The following is an 18,527-nucleotide window of genomic DNA, read 5'->3' on the forward strand; positions in this document are numbered from 1 at the left end:
ACACACACACACACACACACAATGACTCCAGAGAGCCTCTGTTCCTCCCAAACCCAAGATCTCAAAAATATATTTGTAAGAAGATAGAATTGGTTCCTGATTTGGAACTCCAACAAAACCATTCCCAACTTTCAAATGCTTGGCCTCAAGAGTCTCATGAATCCAGGCCTCAACTTTATCACTTTCCTGAAAGGCAGTATTACTCTCCTGTTTGACTGAACATAGTGACAATCTGCCTTGTAACAGATTCAGGGAAAGAACAGCAAGTATGGCATAACACGAATGGTTAACCCTCAAGGTAAAATGATAGGATGATACATAATGAAATAACAAAGAGTCCTGTGTATTAAACAGAACAAAGATGACCTGGATAACTGCAGTATCATTCTAGATACTGTTGAAGGACAGCTACAAAGTGTTTTGCTAGTTTGCAGATTTTCTAGAAGGGCAGTGTTCACAAGAGACAAAAAGATTTGGTTGACAGTTTTTGTTCTGAAATCAGCAATGAAAAAAAAATGTGACCTTCATGGAGAAAAATGAATTGTTTCTTATCTGGAGAACATTAACTCTGAGTCTTTTTCCTTCCGGGGGAGTGCCCTGCTCTGGATGATCTTCAGTACTTTTCCCCTGGAGCCCTGTGTGATCACAGAACACATCTGAAAAATGCTCATTTGGGTGGCCTGTGCCCACCTGTGGCCTTGGAACAGCCTTTCTCTATGTCAGTTTAAAAATCAAACCTTAAACCTTTGCCTCCTTAGAATGATGTCATGAGGTAGCCCACCAAACTACTGAATGTGGAAAAAAGCTCAACGTTTTAAATGTCTATATTCTTCACTCTCTCACAAGCACATAAACCTCCAGAAGGTCATTAGAGATGAAATATTTTATAACTAGTTGACTAGAAAAGCATAAAGGACATCCTAGGGTCCCTAGCTTTCTGCTGTGTTTGCAGCAGAGACAGCTGGAGGAACAACCCCCTTGATCTATAAACTGGTCTGATGCAGAGAAAGCACATATGGTGGCCATACTGGAACAAGTGGATTTGTAGAATAGACATTTGACTGGGATTCAAACCTGAATTTTAGACGTCACTCTACCATTTCTTAGCTAGGTGAGCTGGGCACGTCACTTATCTCATTAGGCTTAGTTTCCTGACACATAAATCAATAAAAATGAACTAGACCAAGGGTCAGCATACTAAGGCCCATGTGCCAAATCCGGACTGCCACCTGTTTTAACAAATACACTTTTGTTGGAATACAGATATATTCATTCATTTAAATATTATCTATGACTGGTACTAAAACAACAGAGTTTAGCAATTATAATAGAGACACTATGGCTTGCAAAAGCTAAAATACTTACTATGTAGCCCTTTACAGCGAAAGTTTGCCAACCTCTGAACTAGTTCATTTCTAAGATCCCTTTCTAGTCTAAAAATATGTTACTGGTTGAAAATCAGACCCAGTTGTAAAAGAATTGCTTTTCTGTAAACACCTTAGAAATGCAATTTAACTTATGCAATAAGCACAGAAGCTCTCATTTTAAAACTAAAGCATATGAGAAGGCAAAAAACTACACATATGTAGTATAAAAGTCAGTGCTCATTGTTTTAGAGGTTAGGCTTTTCTAAACATTAGGTTATATTACATTTTAAATTTTTAAAGCAATACTTTAATAAATATAAATCAATTTGCAATATATTTTGTTTGTCTCTAAAATAGAAAAAACTCAAAGGTAAAAGATAGTTAGGAAAAAGAAAAAAACAGATTCTCTTGAACTTTGAGAGCATAAAATTATTTGAATGAGATAAGTGTAATAAATTCACTAATGACTGCTCATTCCTGGTAAGATTGTTGGGGGCCAGCACCAGAAAAGCCCATGTGGATTTGGGCTAAAGTCTCTCATAGTCAACGGATTGGAAATGATGTTGTTTAATTTTTGGACCTTTGATTGTGAGATGCTAGGTCAGTCACCCACCTAGAGGGAAGACATGTGGTGCTCACTGGACAAAGAAAAAGCCTGGGAATATCCCTTCTCTCTCTGCAAGTTTCATTATTTGAGGCAGATTGCCAACCTGTGGATAACATGCAATGCAATTCAGGATCTCAGAGAGAATTAATTCTGTCTTGGCATGAGTTGCCTGACCTTCTCCACATAAATCCCATTTCTCACAGCTGGAATCACTCTGCTTAAAGCTGCAAGCTGGTCTGGGCTGTGGCTCCAGAGCAGTGGCTCCTGAGTGTGGTCCTCAGAGACAGTCAGCAGCATTACCTGCGAACTTATTAGAAAAGCACATTCTCGGGCCTTGCCCCAGATCTACTGAATCAGAAATGCTGTTTTCACAGGTCCTCAGGGGATTTTGACATAGGCTCAAATTTCAGAAGCACTGATCTAGGACAAACTCTAGCCTCGTCTGCTAGGATGATTGAACACATGAGGCTTTCTACTTCAACCTAGTTGAGAGTAGGATCCTGTTAACTGCAGACAGATCCTGTCCACATATTCAAGGAACACTTAAAACGCAGCCTGCATTGTTCCTGTTCCCGTGTTCTCAACCCCTTATGGGATGCCAATGATTTCTTCCTGACTCTTTATCATGCTACCTTCCTGAACTGATATGTAATATCTCCGTGTTCCCAGCTAGAGAACCGTTGATCTTCTAATTCTGTATCCCAGTTCATTTGCTAACTCCGTTCTACCACAGGTAGCCTGCCTAAGCCTAGGAACACTTTGAGTTCTAAAAGGCATAGGTTTAGTGCATTAATTATTCAGGTTTTGGCAGAATTTTTAAAATTTCTAGAGTCAAGCATTACAGTGTAAATTCAACATGATGGAAATTTGGTTGATGGCTTTGAAGGAGATGAGACTCGAATTTCAGGCCTATCTCTACCACTAACCAGCAATGTGTCTTTGAGCAATTATTTAACATACTCTAAACTTCTGTTTACTGTAAAGTAGGAACAACAATACCACCTCACAGCATTGCTGGTGCGATCACATGGAATAATATATGTGAAGTATTTTGTAGAGTTTCTGATACATTGCTGTAAATAAGCAGTACATTGCTTATTGTATATGTATGAGCACATGGAATAATATATGTAAAGTACATTGTAGAGTTTCTGATACATTGCAGTAAATAAGCAGTACATTGAGATGTATTATAATACAATGTAATATGATTGGGAATCCACTCAGGTAGTCAGTCAATTATATGCCTCTTATTTATGGATAATCTTGAGCACCCTTCATCAGACTTTAAAGCAGTCTCCCATCGCTGTTCCGCTCTCATGAGTGAGCAGTGATCACCTGAAAAATGCAACTGTGAACACCATGCTGAGTTGATTGAACATTCCCTTACCCCATCATGCCCTGAATCTAATTTTATGTCTTCCTGAATATTCTTTACTTGCTTTGTTGGTAAATAGTAAGAATGGTGTCAATGAAAACTGAAGTAAAGATAAACGGGCGGATCACGAGGTCAGGAGATCGAGACCACCCTGGCTAACACAGTGAAACCCCGTCTCTACTAAAAATACAAAAACTAGCCGGGCGAGGTGGCGGGCGCCTGTAGTCCCAGCTACTCGGGAGGCTGAGGCAGGAGAATGGCGTAAACCCGGGAGGCGGAGCTTGCAGTGAGCTGAGATCCGGCCACTGCACTCCAGTCCGGGCGACAGAGCGAGACTCTGCCTCAAAAAAAAAAAAAAAAAAAAAAAAAGATATTCTGCATTGAACTGTTATAGAAAACCCAGAGTTTATAAGAGGCCACACTTTGTATTAAATTAGAGCAGTTAAAATCCTTCCTAGGGACAAATTATTCTACTCCCCATGAACTCTTCTGAAACACTGAGAACTGTGCTCAGAGAAGCCTTGGGAGATATTAACTTACATTACATTAACTTACATTGGGGTAGCAATCTGCTCCAAGCCAGAAATTTTCCTACCTTAGTTAATCTCCATAGGTTTGTTGTGATAACACTATGACCATAAATTTATGTCTTGAAAAATATTCACAATCCCTTTTACCCCAACTTACTCAGATAGAGCCAGTATATAATTCAGTACATTTAACATAACATTTTTGTCCAGAAGGGTACTTCATTGTCCTTATTATTCTCTGGCTACATAAACTTAGGAACTTCATTTCAATTCACAGATGCAATTTTTCATATATTAGATATAAGCATTACAATTGGTTGTGTCAAAATCCACCTAACTTTAGCATTCTATAGACCTCTGAATCTAATGCGAAATCTGCAGAGTTTCTACAGAGGCTGTTGTAATAAAAATGAATAGGCTTTTTTAAAGCCCTCTTCTGTGACTGAGCAATTCAACTCGGAGAAATTTATCATAAGAAAATAATTTATGCACCCACTATGATTTATCTATGAAGATGCTTATTTACACAGATATAATGAAATGTCATCACACTTATTATCAAAAGAATAGACAGTTCAACTTAAAGCAAATTAAAACTAATTAGATTAATTATACTACATCCACATACAGAATATTATACAACCATTTAGAAGGTATGTGACAAAACAACAGTTAATAGTATTGGGAAATGATCACTGTTAGGTAACACAAACAAAAGCAGGTAATCAGTCTACTATCTATCTGTTTACACACATACATATACACATATACAAATGTATATATGTGTATATTTATAGAAATCTATGTTACTATATATAAATATGTAGTACTTGTTATCTAATACTATTTGATTCAACAATCCAAATAATTCATCTCATTAGTGGCAGAGATTACCTATGATTTTTATTTTCATATTAGCTTTGTTATATTTTCCAAATTTTCTACAATAAACTGGCATTATTTTTGGAATTCAGAAGAAAAAAATGTGCTTTGTGTGTGTGTGTGTGTACGTGTGCGTGCATGTGTGTATCAGAAAGGATCACGTTTTTATCTTTTATTTCTGACAGAATTCTCAAGTATCTCCTCTGCCCATCTCAGGTTGTCCTTCCCTTCATGACAGGTACTTTCTGAAACCATATTGTTGATTAGCAGGTCTAGGAGAATAGCAGAGAAACCTTCTTATCAGCCTTTTCTGCTCTAAAACAGCCTCATTTTAGTTTTTTTAATTTATACCTGGATTGTCCACACTGTCTAGCTCTGGGACCCTGTCTTATACTTGTCCCTCCACCAGGAACTCCTCCTTTCATCTCTTGAAATCCTGATCATCCTTTAAGACTTAGTTCAAATGTCTCCTCCTCCATGTCTGCATTTCTAGTGATGCACGCCTGTCTCTCTCTCTCTCACACACACAGACACACACACACGCACCCAAACACACACACACTTTCTCTTCCAAAGGGCCATACAAGTGATTTCTCTATTGATACTGGGAGTTTGCAAGAGAAAAGAGTGGTGAAGAGTATGAGGAACTGGAGAAGGAATATCCCAACTGCAGATGGCGGTGGTTTCTCAACTCTAGCCAATTTCTCCCTAGAGGGAATACAGACTTAATTTTGCCAGGCTTTCAAGAAAAACAAGAAATCCATGTGTTTTTATGTAAAAGCTCTCATTTTAAAATATTAGCTCATAAAAAACGAAACAAAAACAAACACCACCACTGGGCATACCACACAAAAATAACCATTAGCTGAATCCACCCTGCAGGCCACATTTGCAACCTCTACGTAAATCTACATCTTCTACATCCCTGTATTGCTTTATCACCTAGCACAGAGTTTGTTCATAATAGCTTGCACCTAGTAGGCTCTCACCCATGTAAGCTATCCATTTGGTAAGTCAATGACAATGGGATCTACATCAAAGATTCATCATCCATCATTAATGTTTTAAAACTTGATTTGATTCTGACAGAGCTTTTTTGAGCCTTCCAAAGGTAACGTGGGAGAAAATTCCTTCTCTGTGACCTAAAACAGGAACTTGTCTTTTTCCCTGTACTTTGTACTAACCCAGGAACACTGTCAGCAGTCAATAAATAATAAATCACAGTCATTTAATTACAGCTTTTATGCATCCAGGTCATGTAATATTGACTTCCTATTTGCAGTCAGATTTTCTGCCACTTAAGAAGAAAGCAGCCAAGGGATAAAAGGTAAGCACAAGCCAAGCAATGGTCTAAGGAAGAAATGGCAGTTTTTATGTCTGCCTCAGAGGAGCTGAATCAGGCAAGGAAAATAGAAATGAAACCAAGCCAGATGAATACCTCATAGCAAAGAATGGGAAAGCAACACAAGAGCATCCTGTATCTATAGCCATTACCTCACTGTCGTTCACCAAAGAGCATTACCTAACTGCTTTTGGCCAGTCCAAGGAGGCACTTTCAATGAGGGTGATGGAGATGACCTCATAAAAGGTACCATCTCAAAGTCAGACAGCCAGACAGACCTAGCCTGAAATCTTGAAAATAGTCCTAACTGTAGGACTTATCTAGAGACTAGAGGGCAGGAGATAAAAGAAATAGAAGATCAGCTGTAAAGGATATTCCCTCACCGGTGAGGAGAGAAGCATTACTGGTTCAATAACTCAAAAACATTACACTGAGACTCCATGGGCACATGCTTCGAAGGCGGCAGAGTTCTGGCAATAGACAGTGCTGCCTTGATGGTGCAAAAATGAGGAGGTTCAACATTCAAACAGCCAGTCAAGACATGATGCCTGCTACGTGACTCACACAGTTCAAATAACAGAGGTCAGGGCCTCTGTTTTCATAGAGTATCCATTCTAACAAAGGGAGATAGACCATGAGTACATTTTACAAGAGTAATGTCAAATAGATGCACATCTTATGAAGAAAACAGAACAGTGTGTTGATATAAACAGTGCCTGATTAGCTACGTTAGAATAGGTGGTCAGAGAAGAGCTCTAAGGAGGTAACATAATAGCTGAGACTTTAACGACAAGAAAAAACCAGCCATTCCTAGTTCTAGGGCAACAGCACCCCCTGCGGGAGAAACAGCAATTACAAATGCAAGGACTATCTTGCGTTTGGGCCTAAAAAGCAGCCCATGTTTGTGAACTTTACAAAGCAAGAGCAAAAGTGGTAGCAAATGACTTGAGAAAGAAAGAAAAGAAGCAGATCATCCAGGGTACTGAAGGCCTAGAAAGGGATTTGGAAATCATTCTAAGTACTTGAGAAGTCACTGGAAGATTTTAAGCAAATGAGTACTACCAACCCCCCAGGTCATATTTTCTGGGATGAATGAAGCCAGTTTGACTGCAAAGGAGGACAGTGGAAACCAGGCGATGTGCTAGTCACTGAGTGATGACTGTGCTGTTGTCCTCAGACTTTGTTGGGGGACCTGCGGTTGAGCATAGAGGGAAAGCTGGTGATGGAGTCAGCACCAGTGTGGTTCTGAGAAACCCGAGCCATTGTTTCAGGAAAAGAAGCCGCCCCTGCCAGAATTCAGCTCCACCACTTGCCAGATGCATGACAGCAAACTAGGCCTCCCTTGAGCCTTCTGCAGTCTCTTGCGTGTGTCTCTGTCAAGCTCTTATTAGACTGTGAACTTTGTGAAGCAAGTACCATATTTATCAAATACTTTTATCCCCTGCATCTACTGCACAGTGACTGGCACACGATAGTATCCAGGAGTTTAGTAGAATTCAAAGGCATATTAGAATATGCAGTTGATATTAGCCACCTTTCCCTGCTTCTAGAAATGCTAGTAATTTTATAGGGAGAAGGTGGGCTACAGGGCCAAGATTTACTGAGTTCAACATTTCAACTAACAAGGTGAGGTCCATTGCTTATGCTATTATGTGCTAATTTTACTAGAATATTGTAAACCATGATACTCAAGACTGACCTTCTCTGCATTATAAATGTACTCATTGGACATCATTTATTGGCACCTAAAAAGGTGATCCCATCCACTAAACTCTATGATGCCTTTCTCCTATATAGTGTGTGTAAATGATGAATTACAAAGGAAAAACCTTACAAGAGCAAAAGTAACATCATACTTACATATCCATACTCCAAGTCCCAGCACCAGCAATAATTGCAAAACCTCACAAAACATGCCCTTAGAAAGTCCCCGATGAGGATTGTGACGTAGGTGGTCAGAACATCAGAGACTGTCAGCCGCACAAACTCCTGTTGAGATATTATCTCTATTAAAACACATAGCTCTGTCTTCAAATGGTCCTAGTGTTGGTATTAAATCTGTCATGTTTCTAAAGAAGCATTGGCTTGAAGACTGCAATTAATGGCAAAAGAAGAAAACAACTAGTCATATCAAGTAAATAAAAAATATTTCACCCCGACTTTATTACTTTAAAAATAATTATGCCCCATTTACCAAATCAAAAGTTTTCTTCTTACTGAGAAATGTTATGAGCATGGTACAAGAACCAAAAACAGGAAAATATTGGCCACACAGCAGTTTAAAATTTTGTGTGGTGAATAGCACTATTTACAGACTACAGACTTGAAAGACAAATGTGGAAAAAGTGCTTGCAACATATATGATAGAGGGTGAGTATTGCTAACACATTAAAAGCTTTTACAAATCAGTATGAATATAGGTGGGCAATCCAATAAAGAAATAAAGAAAGAAACGAGCAAAAGTCACAAATTAAAAATTCACAGAAGAATATATGCAAACAGTCCATTAAAACTGAAAAATACCTAAACCCCACATAATAAAAATGCAAATGAAAGCAATGAGTTGTTGCCTCACAGAGTGATAAATGCAAAATCCATGCTTCTTCATATTGGTGAGTGTGGTGAACTAGCACGAGCATAAACTGATGGGGAAGTTAAACTGGGCACAACGTTGGGAAGAAATTTGTTAAGATCCATCACATTTTAAAGTGTTTGGAGCTTGACCAAAAAAATCCACTTTTAGAAATGCCTATGACAGCAATATACGCACATGTGCACAAATCTATGCATACAATCATGAAAGTACTGCTTCTTCCAGATTAAAAATGGAAAAATTAAAATATGCTTGGGAGACGAATTAAATAAAAGAAATTAAATGTCTGCACAATGGTATATTGTAAGCTCTTAAAACAAAATGCTATCATGATGCTGGATACATAACTGTGAATATATTAGAAACCCACTGAATTGTGTATTTTTTTTTTAAATTTTTATGTCTTCTTTGTTTTTTATTTTAAGTTCTGGGGTACATGTGCAGGTTCGTTACATAGGTAAACATGTGCCATGATGGTTTGCTGCACCTATCAACCCATCACCTAAGTATTAAGTCCTGCATGCATTAGCTGCTTTTCCTGATGGTCTCGCTTCTCCCTTACCCACCACCAGGCCCCAGTGTGTGTTGTTTCCCTCCCTGTGTCCATGTGTTCTCACTGTTCAGTTCTCACTTATGAGTGAGAACATGTGACGTTTGGTTTTCTGTTCCTGTGTTAGTGTGCTGAGGATAATGGCTTCCACCTCCATCCATGTCTCTGCAAAGGACATGATCTCATTCCTTTTTACGGCTGCATAGTATTCTATGGTGTATATATAGCACATTTTGTTTATCCAGTCTATCATTGATAGGCATTTGGGTTGATTCCATGTCTCTGCTATTGTGAATAGTGCTGCAATGAACATACGTGGGCATGTATCTTTATAACAGAATAATTTATTTTCCTTTGGGTATGTACCCAGTAATGGGATTGCTGGGCCAAATGTTATTTCTGGTTCTAGGTCTTTAAGGAATTGCCCACTGTCTTCCATAATGGTTGAATTAATTTACATTCCCACCAACTGTATAAAAGCCTTCCTATCTCTCTGCAGCCACACTAGCATCTGTTGTTTCCTGACTTTTTAATAATCACTATTCTAACTGATGTGAGATGGTATCTCATTGTGGTTTTGATTTGCATTTCTCTAATGATCAGTGATGTTGAGTGTTTTATCATATGGTTGCTGGCTGCGTGAATCTCTTCTTTGAGAAGCGTCTGTTCATGTTCTTCACTCACTTTTTAATGGGGTTGTATGTTTTTTCTCATAAATTTGTTTAAGTTCTTTGTCAACTGTGGGCATTAGATCTTTGTCAGATGGATAGATTGCAAAAATTTTCTCCCATTCTGTAGGTTGTCTGTTCACTCTGATGATAGTTTCTTTTGCTGTGCAGAAGCTCTTTAGTTTAATTAATTCCCATTTGTCAATTTTTGCTTTTGTAGCAATTGCTTTTGATGTTTTCACCTTGAAATCTTTGCCCATGCCTATGTCCTAAATGGTATTGCCTAGATTTTCTTCTATGGTTTTCATAGTTTTGGGTTTTGTATTTAAGCCTTTAATCCATCCTGAGTTAATTTTTGTATAAGGTGTATAGACAGGGTCCCATTTCAATTTTCTGCATAGGCTAGCCAGTTTTCTCAGCATCATTTATTAAACAGCAAATCCTTTCCCCATTGCTTGTTTTTGTCAAGTTTGTCAAAGATCAGGTGTACGATCTTATTTCTGTGTTCTCTATTCTATTCCATTGGTCTGTCTGCCTGTTTTTGTTACTATAGCCTTATAGTATGGTTTGAAGTCAGGTAGTGTGACACCTCCTGTTTTGTTCTATTTGCTTTGGATTTTCTCAGTTATAAGGACTCTTTTTTGGTTCCATATGAATTTAAAAATACTTTTTTCTAATTCTGTGAAGAATGTCAATGGTGCTTTAATGGAAATAGCATTAAATCTATAAATTATTTTGGGCAGTATGGCCATTTTCACAATATTGATTTTTCTTATCCATGAGTATGGAATGTTTTCCCATATGTTTGTGTCCTCTCCGATTTCACTGAGCAGTGGTTTGTAGTTCTCCTTGAAGAGTTCCTATCTGTATTCCTAGGTATTTTATTCTTTTTGTAACAATTGTGAACGGGAGCTTATTCATGATTTGGCTCTCTGCTTGTCTGTTTTTGGTGTATAGGAATGCTTGTGATTTTTGCCCATTGATTTTGTATTCTAAGACTTTGTTGAAGTTGCTTATCAGCTTAAGAAGCTTTCAGGCTGAGATGATGGGGTTTTCTAAATACAGGATAATGTCATCTACAAACGAAGACAATTTAACTTCCTCTCTTCCTATCTGAATGCACTTTATTTCTTTATCTTGCCTGATTGCCCTGGACAGAACTTCCAATAGTATGTTGAATAGGAGTGGTGTGAGACAGCATCCTTGTCTTGTGACAGTTTTCAAGGGGAACACTTCCAGGTTTGCCCATTCAGTATAATATTGGCTGTGGGTTTGTCATAGATGGTTCTCATTATTTTGAAGTATGTTCCATCAATACCTAGTTTATTGAGAGTTTTTAACGTGAAGGCACGTTGAATTTTATCAAAGGCCTTTTCTGTATCTATTGAGATAATCATGTGATTTTTGTCTTTAGTTCTGTAGGTCATGTTTATTGATCTGTGTATGTTGAACCAGCCTTGCATTCCACAGACAAAGCCAACTTGATCATGGTGGATAAGCTTTTTGATGTGCTGCTGGATTTGGTTTGCTGATATTTTATTGAGAATTTTTGCATTGATGTTCATTGGGCCTAAAGTTTTCATTTTTCATTTTATCTCTGCTAGGTTTTGGTATCAGGATGATGCTGGCCTCATAAAATGAATTAGGGAGGAGACCCTTCTTTTCAATTGTTTGGAATAGTTTTAGAAGAAATGTACCAGCTCCTCTTTGTACCTTTGATAGAATTCAGTTGTAAATCCATCTGATCCTGGGCTTTTTTTCGTTGGTAGGCTATTTGGTACTGCCTCAATTTTAGAACTCGTTACTGGTCTATTCAGGGATTTAAGTTCTCTCTGGTTCAGTTATGGGAGGGTGTATGTTTCCAGGAATTTATTCATTTCTTATGGGTTTTCTAGTTTATTTGCAAAGGGGTGTTTATAGTATTCTCTGTTCGTTGTTTGTATTTCTGTGGGATCAGTGGTGATATCCCCTTTGTCATTTTCTATTGTGTTTATTTGATTCTTCTTTTTCTTCATTAATCTAGCTAGTGGTCTATCTATTTTACTAATTTTTTCCAAAAAAAAAAAAAGCTGCTGGATCTGTTGAATTTTTTAAGGGTTTTTTGTGTCTCAATCTCCTTCAGTTCTGCTCTGATCTTGGTTATTTCTTATCTTCTGCTAGTTTTGGGGTTTGTTTGCTTTTGGTTCTCTAGTTCTTTTAGTTGTGATGTTAGGATGTTAATTTGAGATCTTTCTAGCTTTTTGATGTGGGCATTTAGTGCTATAAATTTCCCTCTTAACACTGCTTTAAGTGTGTCCCAGAGATTGTGGTACATTGTGTCTTTATTCTCATTAGTTTCAAGGAACATCTTGATTTCTGCTTTCATTCCATTATTTACTCAGGAGTCGTTCAGGAGCAAATTGTTCAATTTCCATGTAGTTGTGTGGTTTTGAGTGAGTTTCTTAATTTTGATTTCTAATCTGACTGTTGTGTTGTCTGAGATACTGTGTTATGATTTCAGTTATTTTGCATTTGCTGAGGAGTGTTTTACTTCCAATCATATAATCAATTTTAGAGCAAGTCCAATGTAGTACTGAGAAGACTATATATTCTGTTGTTTTTGGGTGGAGAGTTCTGTAGATATCTGTTAGGCTCACTTGATCCAGAGCTAAGTTCATGTCCTCAATAACTTTGTTAATTTTCAAATCATGTATTTTAAATGGGTGAACTATATTATGTGTAAATTGTAGCTCAACAAAGTTGTTTTAAAGGTACAAAAAATGCTATGCTCTAATAGGAAATATGTTTTTTTAAAATTTCCAAAACAGTGTATGTGGTATGAACTCATTTGTTAACAGAGACCCTATGTATATATACATATTATGTGTATGTATTTCATAACATGTATATGAAAAGAAAAAATATGGAAAATTAGAAACTGGTTATCTCAGTTGGATTCAAATTCAGGTGGGCTTAAATTTATGTGCAAAGTGCAAAGTGTGTGTGCTATGGATTACAAAGGAAGTTCACTATTTTCCCATATGGCAACAGGCAATAAATATAAAAATAGACAATTACACATTTTCATGATAGCTCATGTTTGCACTTCCCTTTCTGTTCCTTCTCAGTAATTCATGCCCTACAGCTGAAGACATTGAACATCTAACAAGATATATTTTGCCAGAAGTACTAGTGCTATTCCATCTGAGAAATCTTTTGGTTTTTATTTCCAGCTACCTATATAGACTCCCCTCTAAAGTAACTAGTGAATAAGAATTATCTCTTAAGGTAAAGAATCATTTAACTAGGAGTTGTTAGGTTGAGTTCTAGCTTCACACCTCAGAACAGTGTTTCCTAAATCCTGTGCTGTCATGTACAATCTTCACAAACCTTGCCATATCCAAGTACCATGTGAATTATTACTTACCTGATATTTCTTTTAACTTTAATATAGTTTATTTTTATAAGGTATTGTTACTATTATAAATGGAAGATGGACATATCATCTGCCATAAATATGTTAGCTACAAATAAATACAATGCAAACAAAAACTTAATTGAAACTTCAGTATGTAAATATAAGAGACAGCCTCAGCTTTGTTTCTCCCTCTCCCCTGGGACAAGGGCTTTTAAGCAGTAGCACTTTTTGGGACGTAATTTCAGAGAACAGGAGAGGGGAATGGGAAGAATAAAACAGTGAAGGAGAGAAAGTCTCTCCACCAAGGTGTGTTACAAGCTATCGCTATTAAGGTAAGTGGGTCTTAATCCTTCTGGGGACCCACTTAGTAGACATATAGAATAAACCTCAGAATTGCCCGCTCAAGAGACAGAAGAGGGGCATATTTATCCACCAGCTCTCATTTCCCATTAGTTAAGGATGGCCCCATAGAGTATTAATGCTCCATGTAGTGACTGCAGAGAATGCTGGGGTAAAGGTGAGAATATCTGTGCAGAACAGTCTAGATGCCATCAGGTGACAGCTACAGGCAGTTATTTGCTGCAACAACCGGAGTAGAAAAGTGGAGCAAGAGAGTGAAATCTTTCTGCGTAATCTGAAAGTTTCTGCGTAATCTGACCCCTGTCTAACTATCCATATTCTTTTTTGCATTTCTCTTCTCTTTTCCGTGTTTATATTTGTCTTCTCTGGTCCAGCCTCACTGGCCTTCTTTTAGACCCTCAAACTTCACACTCCTCCAGGCCACAGGGCCTTTGTATTTGGTCTTACTCTACTCAATCACTCTTGCTACACCTGTTTCTTGACTCAGTTTATGCCAGCAACTATGCATCCCTACAACATCACTAATTTAGCAGTCTCTCTCAACTCCCTGACAAGGGTAAACTCCCTATAAAAAGTTTCAAGGGTCTATGCATTTCATCCCTGTAGTGCTTGTTACCATTGTAAATTTACAATTTTTGACCCATATTTGTTCCCCAGTGTATCGCTAGTATCTAACACAATGCCCAGCAATTACCATGCACTCAATAAATACAAAATGAATGAATGATTGATAGTATTCCTGTGATTATTTTTAGACACAATTTTTTTTCCTTCCTACTCGTTGTCTCCTTTCCTTTCCTGAGGCAGTTCTTTGTATGTATGTATGTATGTATTTAGAGACAGGGGTCTTGCTATGTTGCCTAGGCTGACCTGGAACTCCTGGACTCAAGCAATCCTGTCTCAGCCACCTGAGTAGCTGGGACTACAGATACATGCCTCCATGCCCACCCTTTCCAGGCAATGTTGAGCTGAGATTCAAATAACTAGCATCAATTAGAGGAAGGCTATGAGGAATATTTTTAGGTTTCTACTGCCAGGCCTAGAAGACTTCCTCAGGTAAGAAAACATTTCAGAGTGGTTTGGAAGTCTTCCACATCCTCTTAAGCATCCTCATCCCAAAGGTTGAAATTCTATTCTTTCCCAAGCAATGACCTAACTTTCACATAAAATATCTGAAGGGGATTCAAACACTCTTGTTGCAGGAAGTCAGGGACCCCGAATGGAGGGACCGGCTGAAGCCATAGCAGAAGAACATAAGTTGTGAAGATTTCATGGACATTTATTAGTTCCCCATATTAATACTTTTATAATTTCTTATGCCTGTCTTTACTGCAATCTCTGAATATAAATTGTAAAGATTTCGTGGACACTTATCACTTCCCCAGTCAATACCCTTGTGATTTCTTATGCCTGTCTACTTTAATCTCTTAATCCCATCATCTTCATAAGCTGAGGAGGATGTATGTCACCTCAGGACCCTGTGATGATTGTGTTAACTGCACAAATTGTTTGTAGAGCATGTGTGCTTGAACAATATGAAATCTGGGCACCTTGAAAAAGGCACAGGATAACAGCAATGTTCAGGGAACAAGGGAGATGGCCTTGGACTCTGACTGCCGGTGAGCCAGGCAGAACAGCGCCATATTTCTCTTCTTTCAAAAGCAAATAGGAGAAATAACGCTGAATTCTTTTTCTCAGCAAGAAACATCCCTGAGAAAAAGAATGCACCACTGAGGGTAGGCCTATGAATGGCCCCTGAGGAGGTGGCTGTCTTTTACGGTCGAAGCCAAAGGGATGAAATAAGCCCCAGTCTCCTGTATTATTCCCAGGCTTATTAGGACAAAGAAATTCCCACCTAATAAATTTTGGTCAGACAAGTTGTCTGCTCTCAAACCCTGTCTCCTGATAAGATGTTATCAATGAAATTGCATGCCTGAAACTTCATTAGCAATTTTAATTTCGCCCAGTCCTGTGGTCCTGTGATCTCGCCCTGCCTCCATTTGCTTTGTGATATTCTATTACCTTGTGAAGCATGTGATCTCTGTGACCCACACCCTATTCATACACTCCCTCCCCTTCTGAAAATCGCTAATAAAATCTTGCTGGTTTTATGGGTCAGGGAGCATCATGGAAACTGCCGACATATGATGTCTCTCCCAGACACCCAGCTTTAAAATTTCTGTCTTTTATACTCTTTCCCTTTATTTCTCAAACCAGCTGACACTTAGGGAAATAGAAAAGAACCCACATTAACTATCATGGGTGGGTTCCTCTTGTACATTGTATTAAAAATATTAAATGTTTATTCATATACCATAGGAAAATATATTTTAAAAGAAAGGGAATCCAAAAAATGGTAGCCCAGCCAATCTCAAGGATATCATCCTAGTTCTTTGTATGCTTGTCAGGATGCGGAGCACAGCCCCCACACAGGCCTCCTGCTAAACCGCATACTCTGCACCTAAAAACTTTGCACACATGACATTAGTTAAAATGCAGCTTTGATCAATAAAGCTAAAGGAATAATTTATTAATAGGTGAAGGGAAAACAATAGGCAAGGAACATCATAAAGGACTACCAAATAGACATTGCAGGCAGGAGTTTGTGGATTGTGTGCTGATGCTAACTAGGGGACAATTTAGCACTATGAACAAAGACACAAACTCTGTAAGCAGACTATGTAGGCTAAATTGAGGCTCCTGTCATTGACTTTCTCAGAGATCTTGAGCAAATTACGTAAGTCTCAGTCTTCTTATGTATAAAATGGGAATAATAATATAACATATCTCAGAGTGAAATGTAAAAATTTGAGGAGGAAATACTTGGCACATTAGCCATTGTTGTGGTTATCTTCAGCTGTTGCCTTCTCCCCTTCCCCAAAGTGGAAACCTCAGGATATAGCTTTAAAGAGGAATGGCTCTGCTGCCCACCTATCAAATCCAGTGGGGATGAAACTGAATGACTGCTTAGGAATCTGCAGAAGTAAAGGAGCAATCACATTATCCTATATTCAAAACAATAAGTGCTTTTAGTCTCATAGCATCCTTAGAGAGAATCAAAGCAGAGGGTATCCATGGAGGAGAAGAGGAAACATCTGCAATACTCTCACAGAACAATGAATTAGGGTGCATATCTAACATTACATGCAAAGCAGCTGCCTTTACTATTTTTGTAGGCGTATTTTTTAAGCAATTAAAGAATAGAAATTTTAGATGCATGGATACCGATATTGATCTCTTAAAGGCCAGACCTTACCACACTCAGATTTGTTAGGTCCTATATGTTCTTTTTGTTCCCAGAGATTCCATCTGCCTAATCACCATTTCAGTCAGAATCACAACCCCTTTTCCCTTGGCCCACTTCTGCAGACTTTCCCACTAGAGCTTAATGCTTCAATGGAGAAAGGAAGGTGAAAGATAAGGGGGAAATCCAACTACAAATGGCAGTAAGAAAAGATGATGACGCAAGAAAAATCACTACAGACAGGTTTTTAAAAAACCTAGTTCCTGAAAGCTTAACAAATAAAGTAAAATAGAATTCCGAATTATACCATAATTCTTGTACTCAGTAATTAATGATATATGTCTAACATTATACACACTTCCCTTATTTTTTTCTTTCACAGCTGAAATCTTGATTGGCTTAAGTTTGATGAGCATCTGATTGAGGCTGAAGATATGATTTACATATTTGTTTAAATTATATGAATTTTATAAAACTAATGCCAGTCTTTCATTTTTTATGTTATCTTACAAAAAAATGCAGTAAAAAATTATTCAAATAATTTCACAAAGACTACATTCAGTACTAAACTGAACTGTTGTCTAATATACAGAAGCTTTATGACAAAGGCTGTTCTCAATGATAATTTGAAACCCCAAAATCACTTTATGGGCTACACATTAGGAATATCGATTCTAACTACATAAAATCATAAAAGCTTTTCAAAATATAAATTGGATTTGTATAAAAATAAGAGATCAGAAGTAGATTTTTTTCTTGAGTTTTGTTTGGTTTTATTTGTCTTGGTTTCCCTTAAGGGATAGAAAGCCATATGAAACATTATTTCTTTTCTCTGGTAAAGTATGGCTAGTTTTGGGCTGGGCTTATTTACAAAATCATCGTGAAAACAAATGATTTAAAATAGTATTGTATTTCTCTTAAGGGAAAATTATTTAACAAAAATTGACATTATTAAAATTTCTTAATGTGTACTCCCCAAATAATCTATTTAAAAAAAAACTTTTTTTTTAGGTTTAGTAGTACATGTGAAGCTTTGTTACATAGGTAAATTTGTGTCATGGGAGTTTGTTGTACAGATTATTTTATTACCCAGATATTAAACCCAGGACCCAATAGTTATCTTTTCTGCTCCTCTCCCTCCTCTCACCCTCCACCCTCAAGTAGACCCCAGTGTCTGTTTTTTCCTTCTTTGTATTCATGAGTTATCATAATTTAGCTCCCACATAAGTGAGAACATGTAGTATTTGGTTTTCCTACATGAGTTTGCTAAGGATAATAGATCAATTTTTCTGCAACAGACGTGATCTCATTCTTTTTTATGGCTGCATAGTATTCCATGGTGTATATATATACCACATTTTTCCTATCCAATCTGTCATTGATGGGCATTTAGGTTGATTCCATGTATTTGCTATTGTGAATAGTGCTGCAAAGAACATTTGCATGCCTGTGTCTTTATGATTTATAGTCCTCTGGGTATATACCCACTAATGGAATGGCTGGGTTGAATGATCTGCTTTTAGCTCTTTGAGGAATCGTTATACTGCTTTCCACAATGGTGGAACTAATTTACATTCCCACTAACAGTGTATAAACATTCCTCTTTCTC

At 37.6% G+C, this 18,527-nt stretch overlaps 1 protein-coding gene across 1 annotated transcript in view; it reads right to left on the bottom strand.

The window, feature by feature from the left end:
- The window catches only part of TMC1 (transmembrane channel like 1), a 184,468-nt gene that overhangs the window by 25,372 nt on the left and 140,569 nt on the right, over positions 1–18,527 (bottom strand). The window contains 1 exon segment of the mRNA XM_033238696.1: positions 7,967–8,095. Within this exon segment, the coding sequence (XP_033094587.1) occupies positions 7,967–8,095 (129 nt within the window).

The sequence above is a fragment of the Trachypithecus francoisi genome, unplaced genomic scaffold, assembly GCF_009764315.1.
Source record: "Trachypithecus francoisi isolate TF-2019V2 unplaced genomic scaffold, Tfra_2.0 Lachesis_group16, whole genome shotgun sequence".
NCBI classification, from domain to species: domain Eukaryota; kingdom Metazoa; phylum Chordata; class Mammalia; order Primates; family Cercopithecidae; genus Trachypithecus; species Trachypithecus francoisi.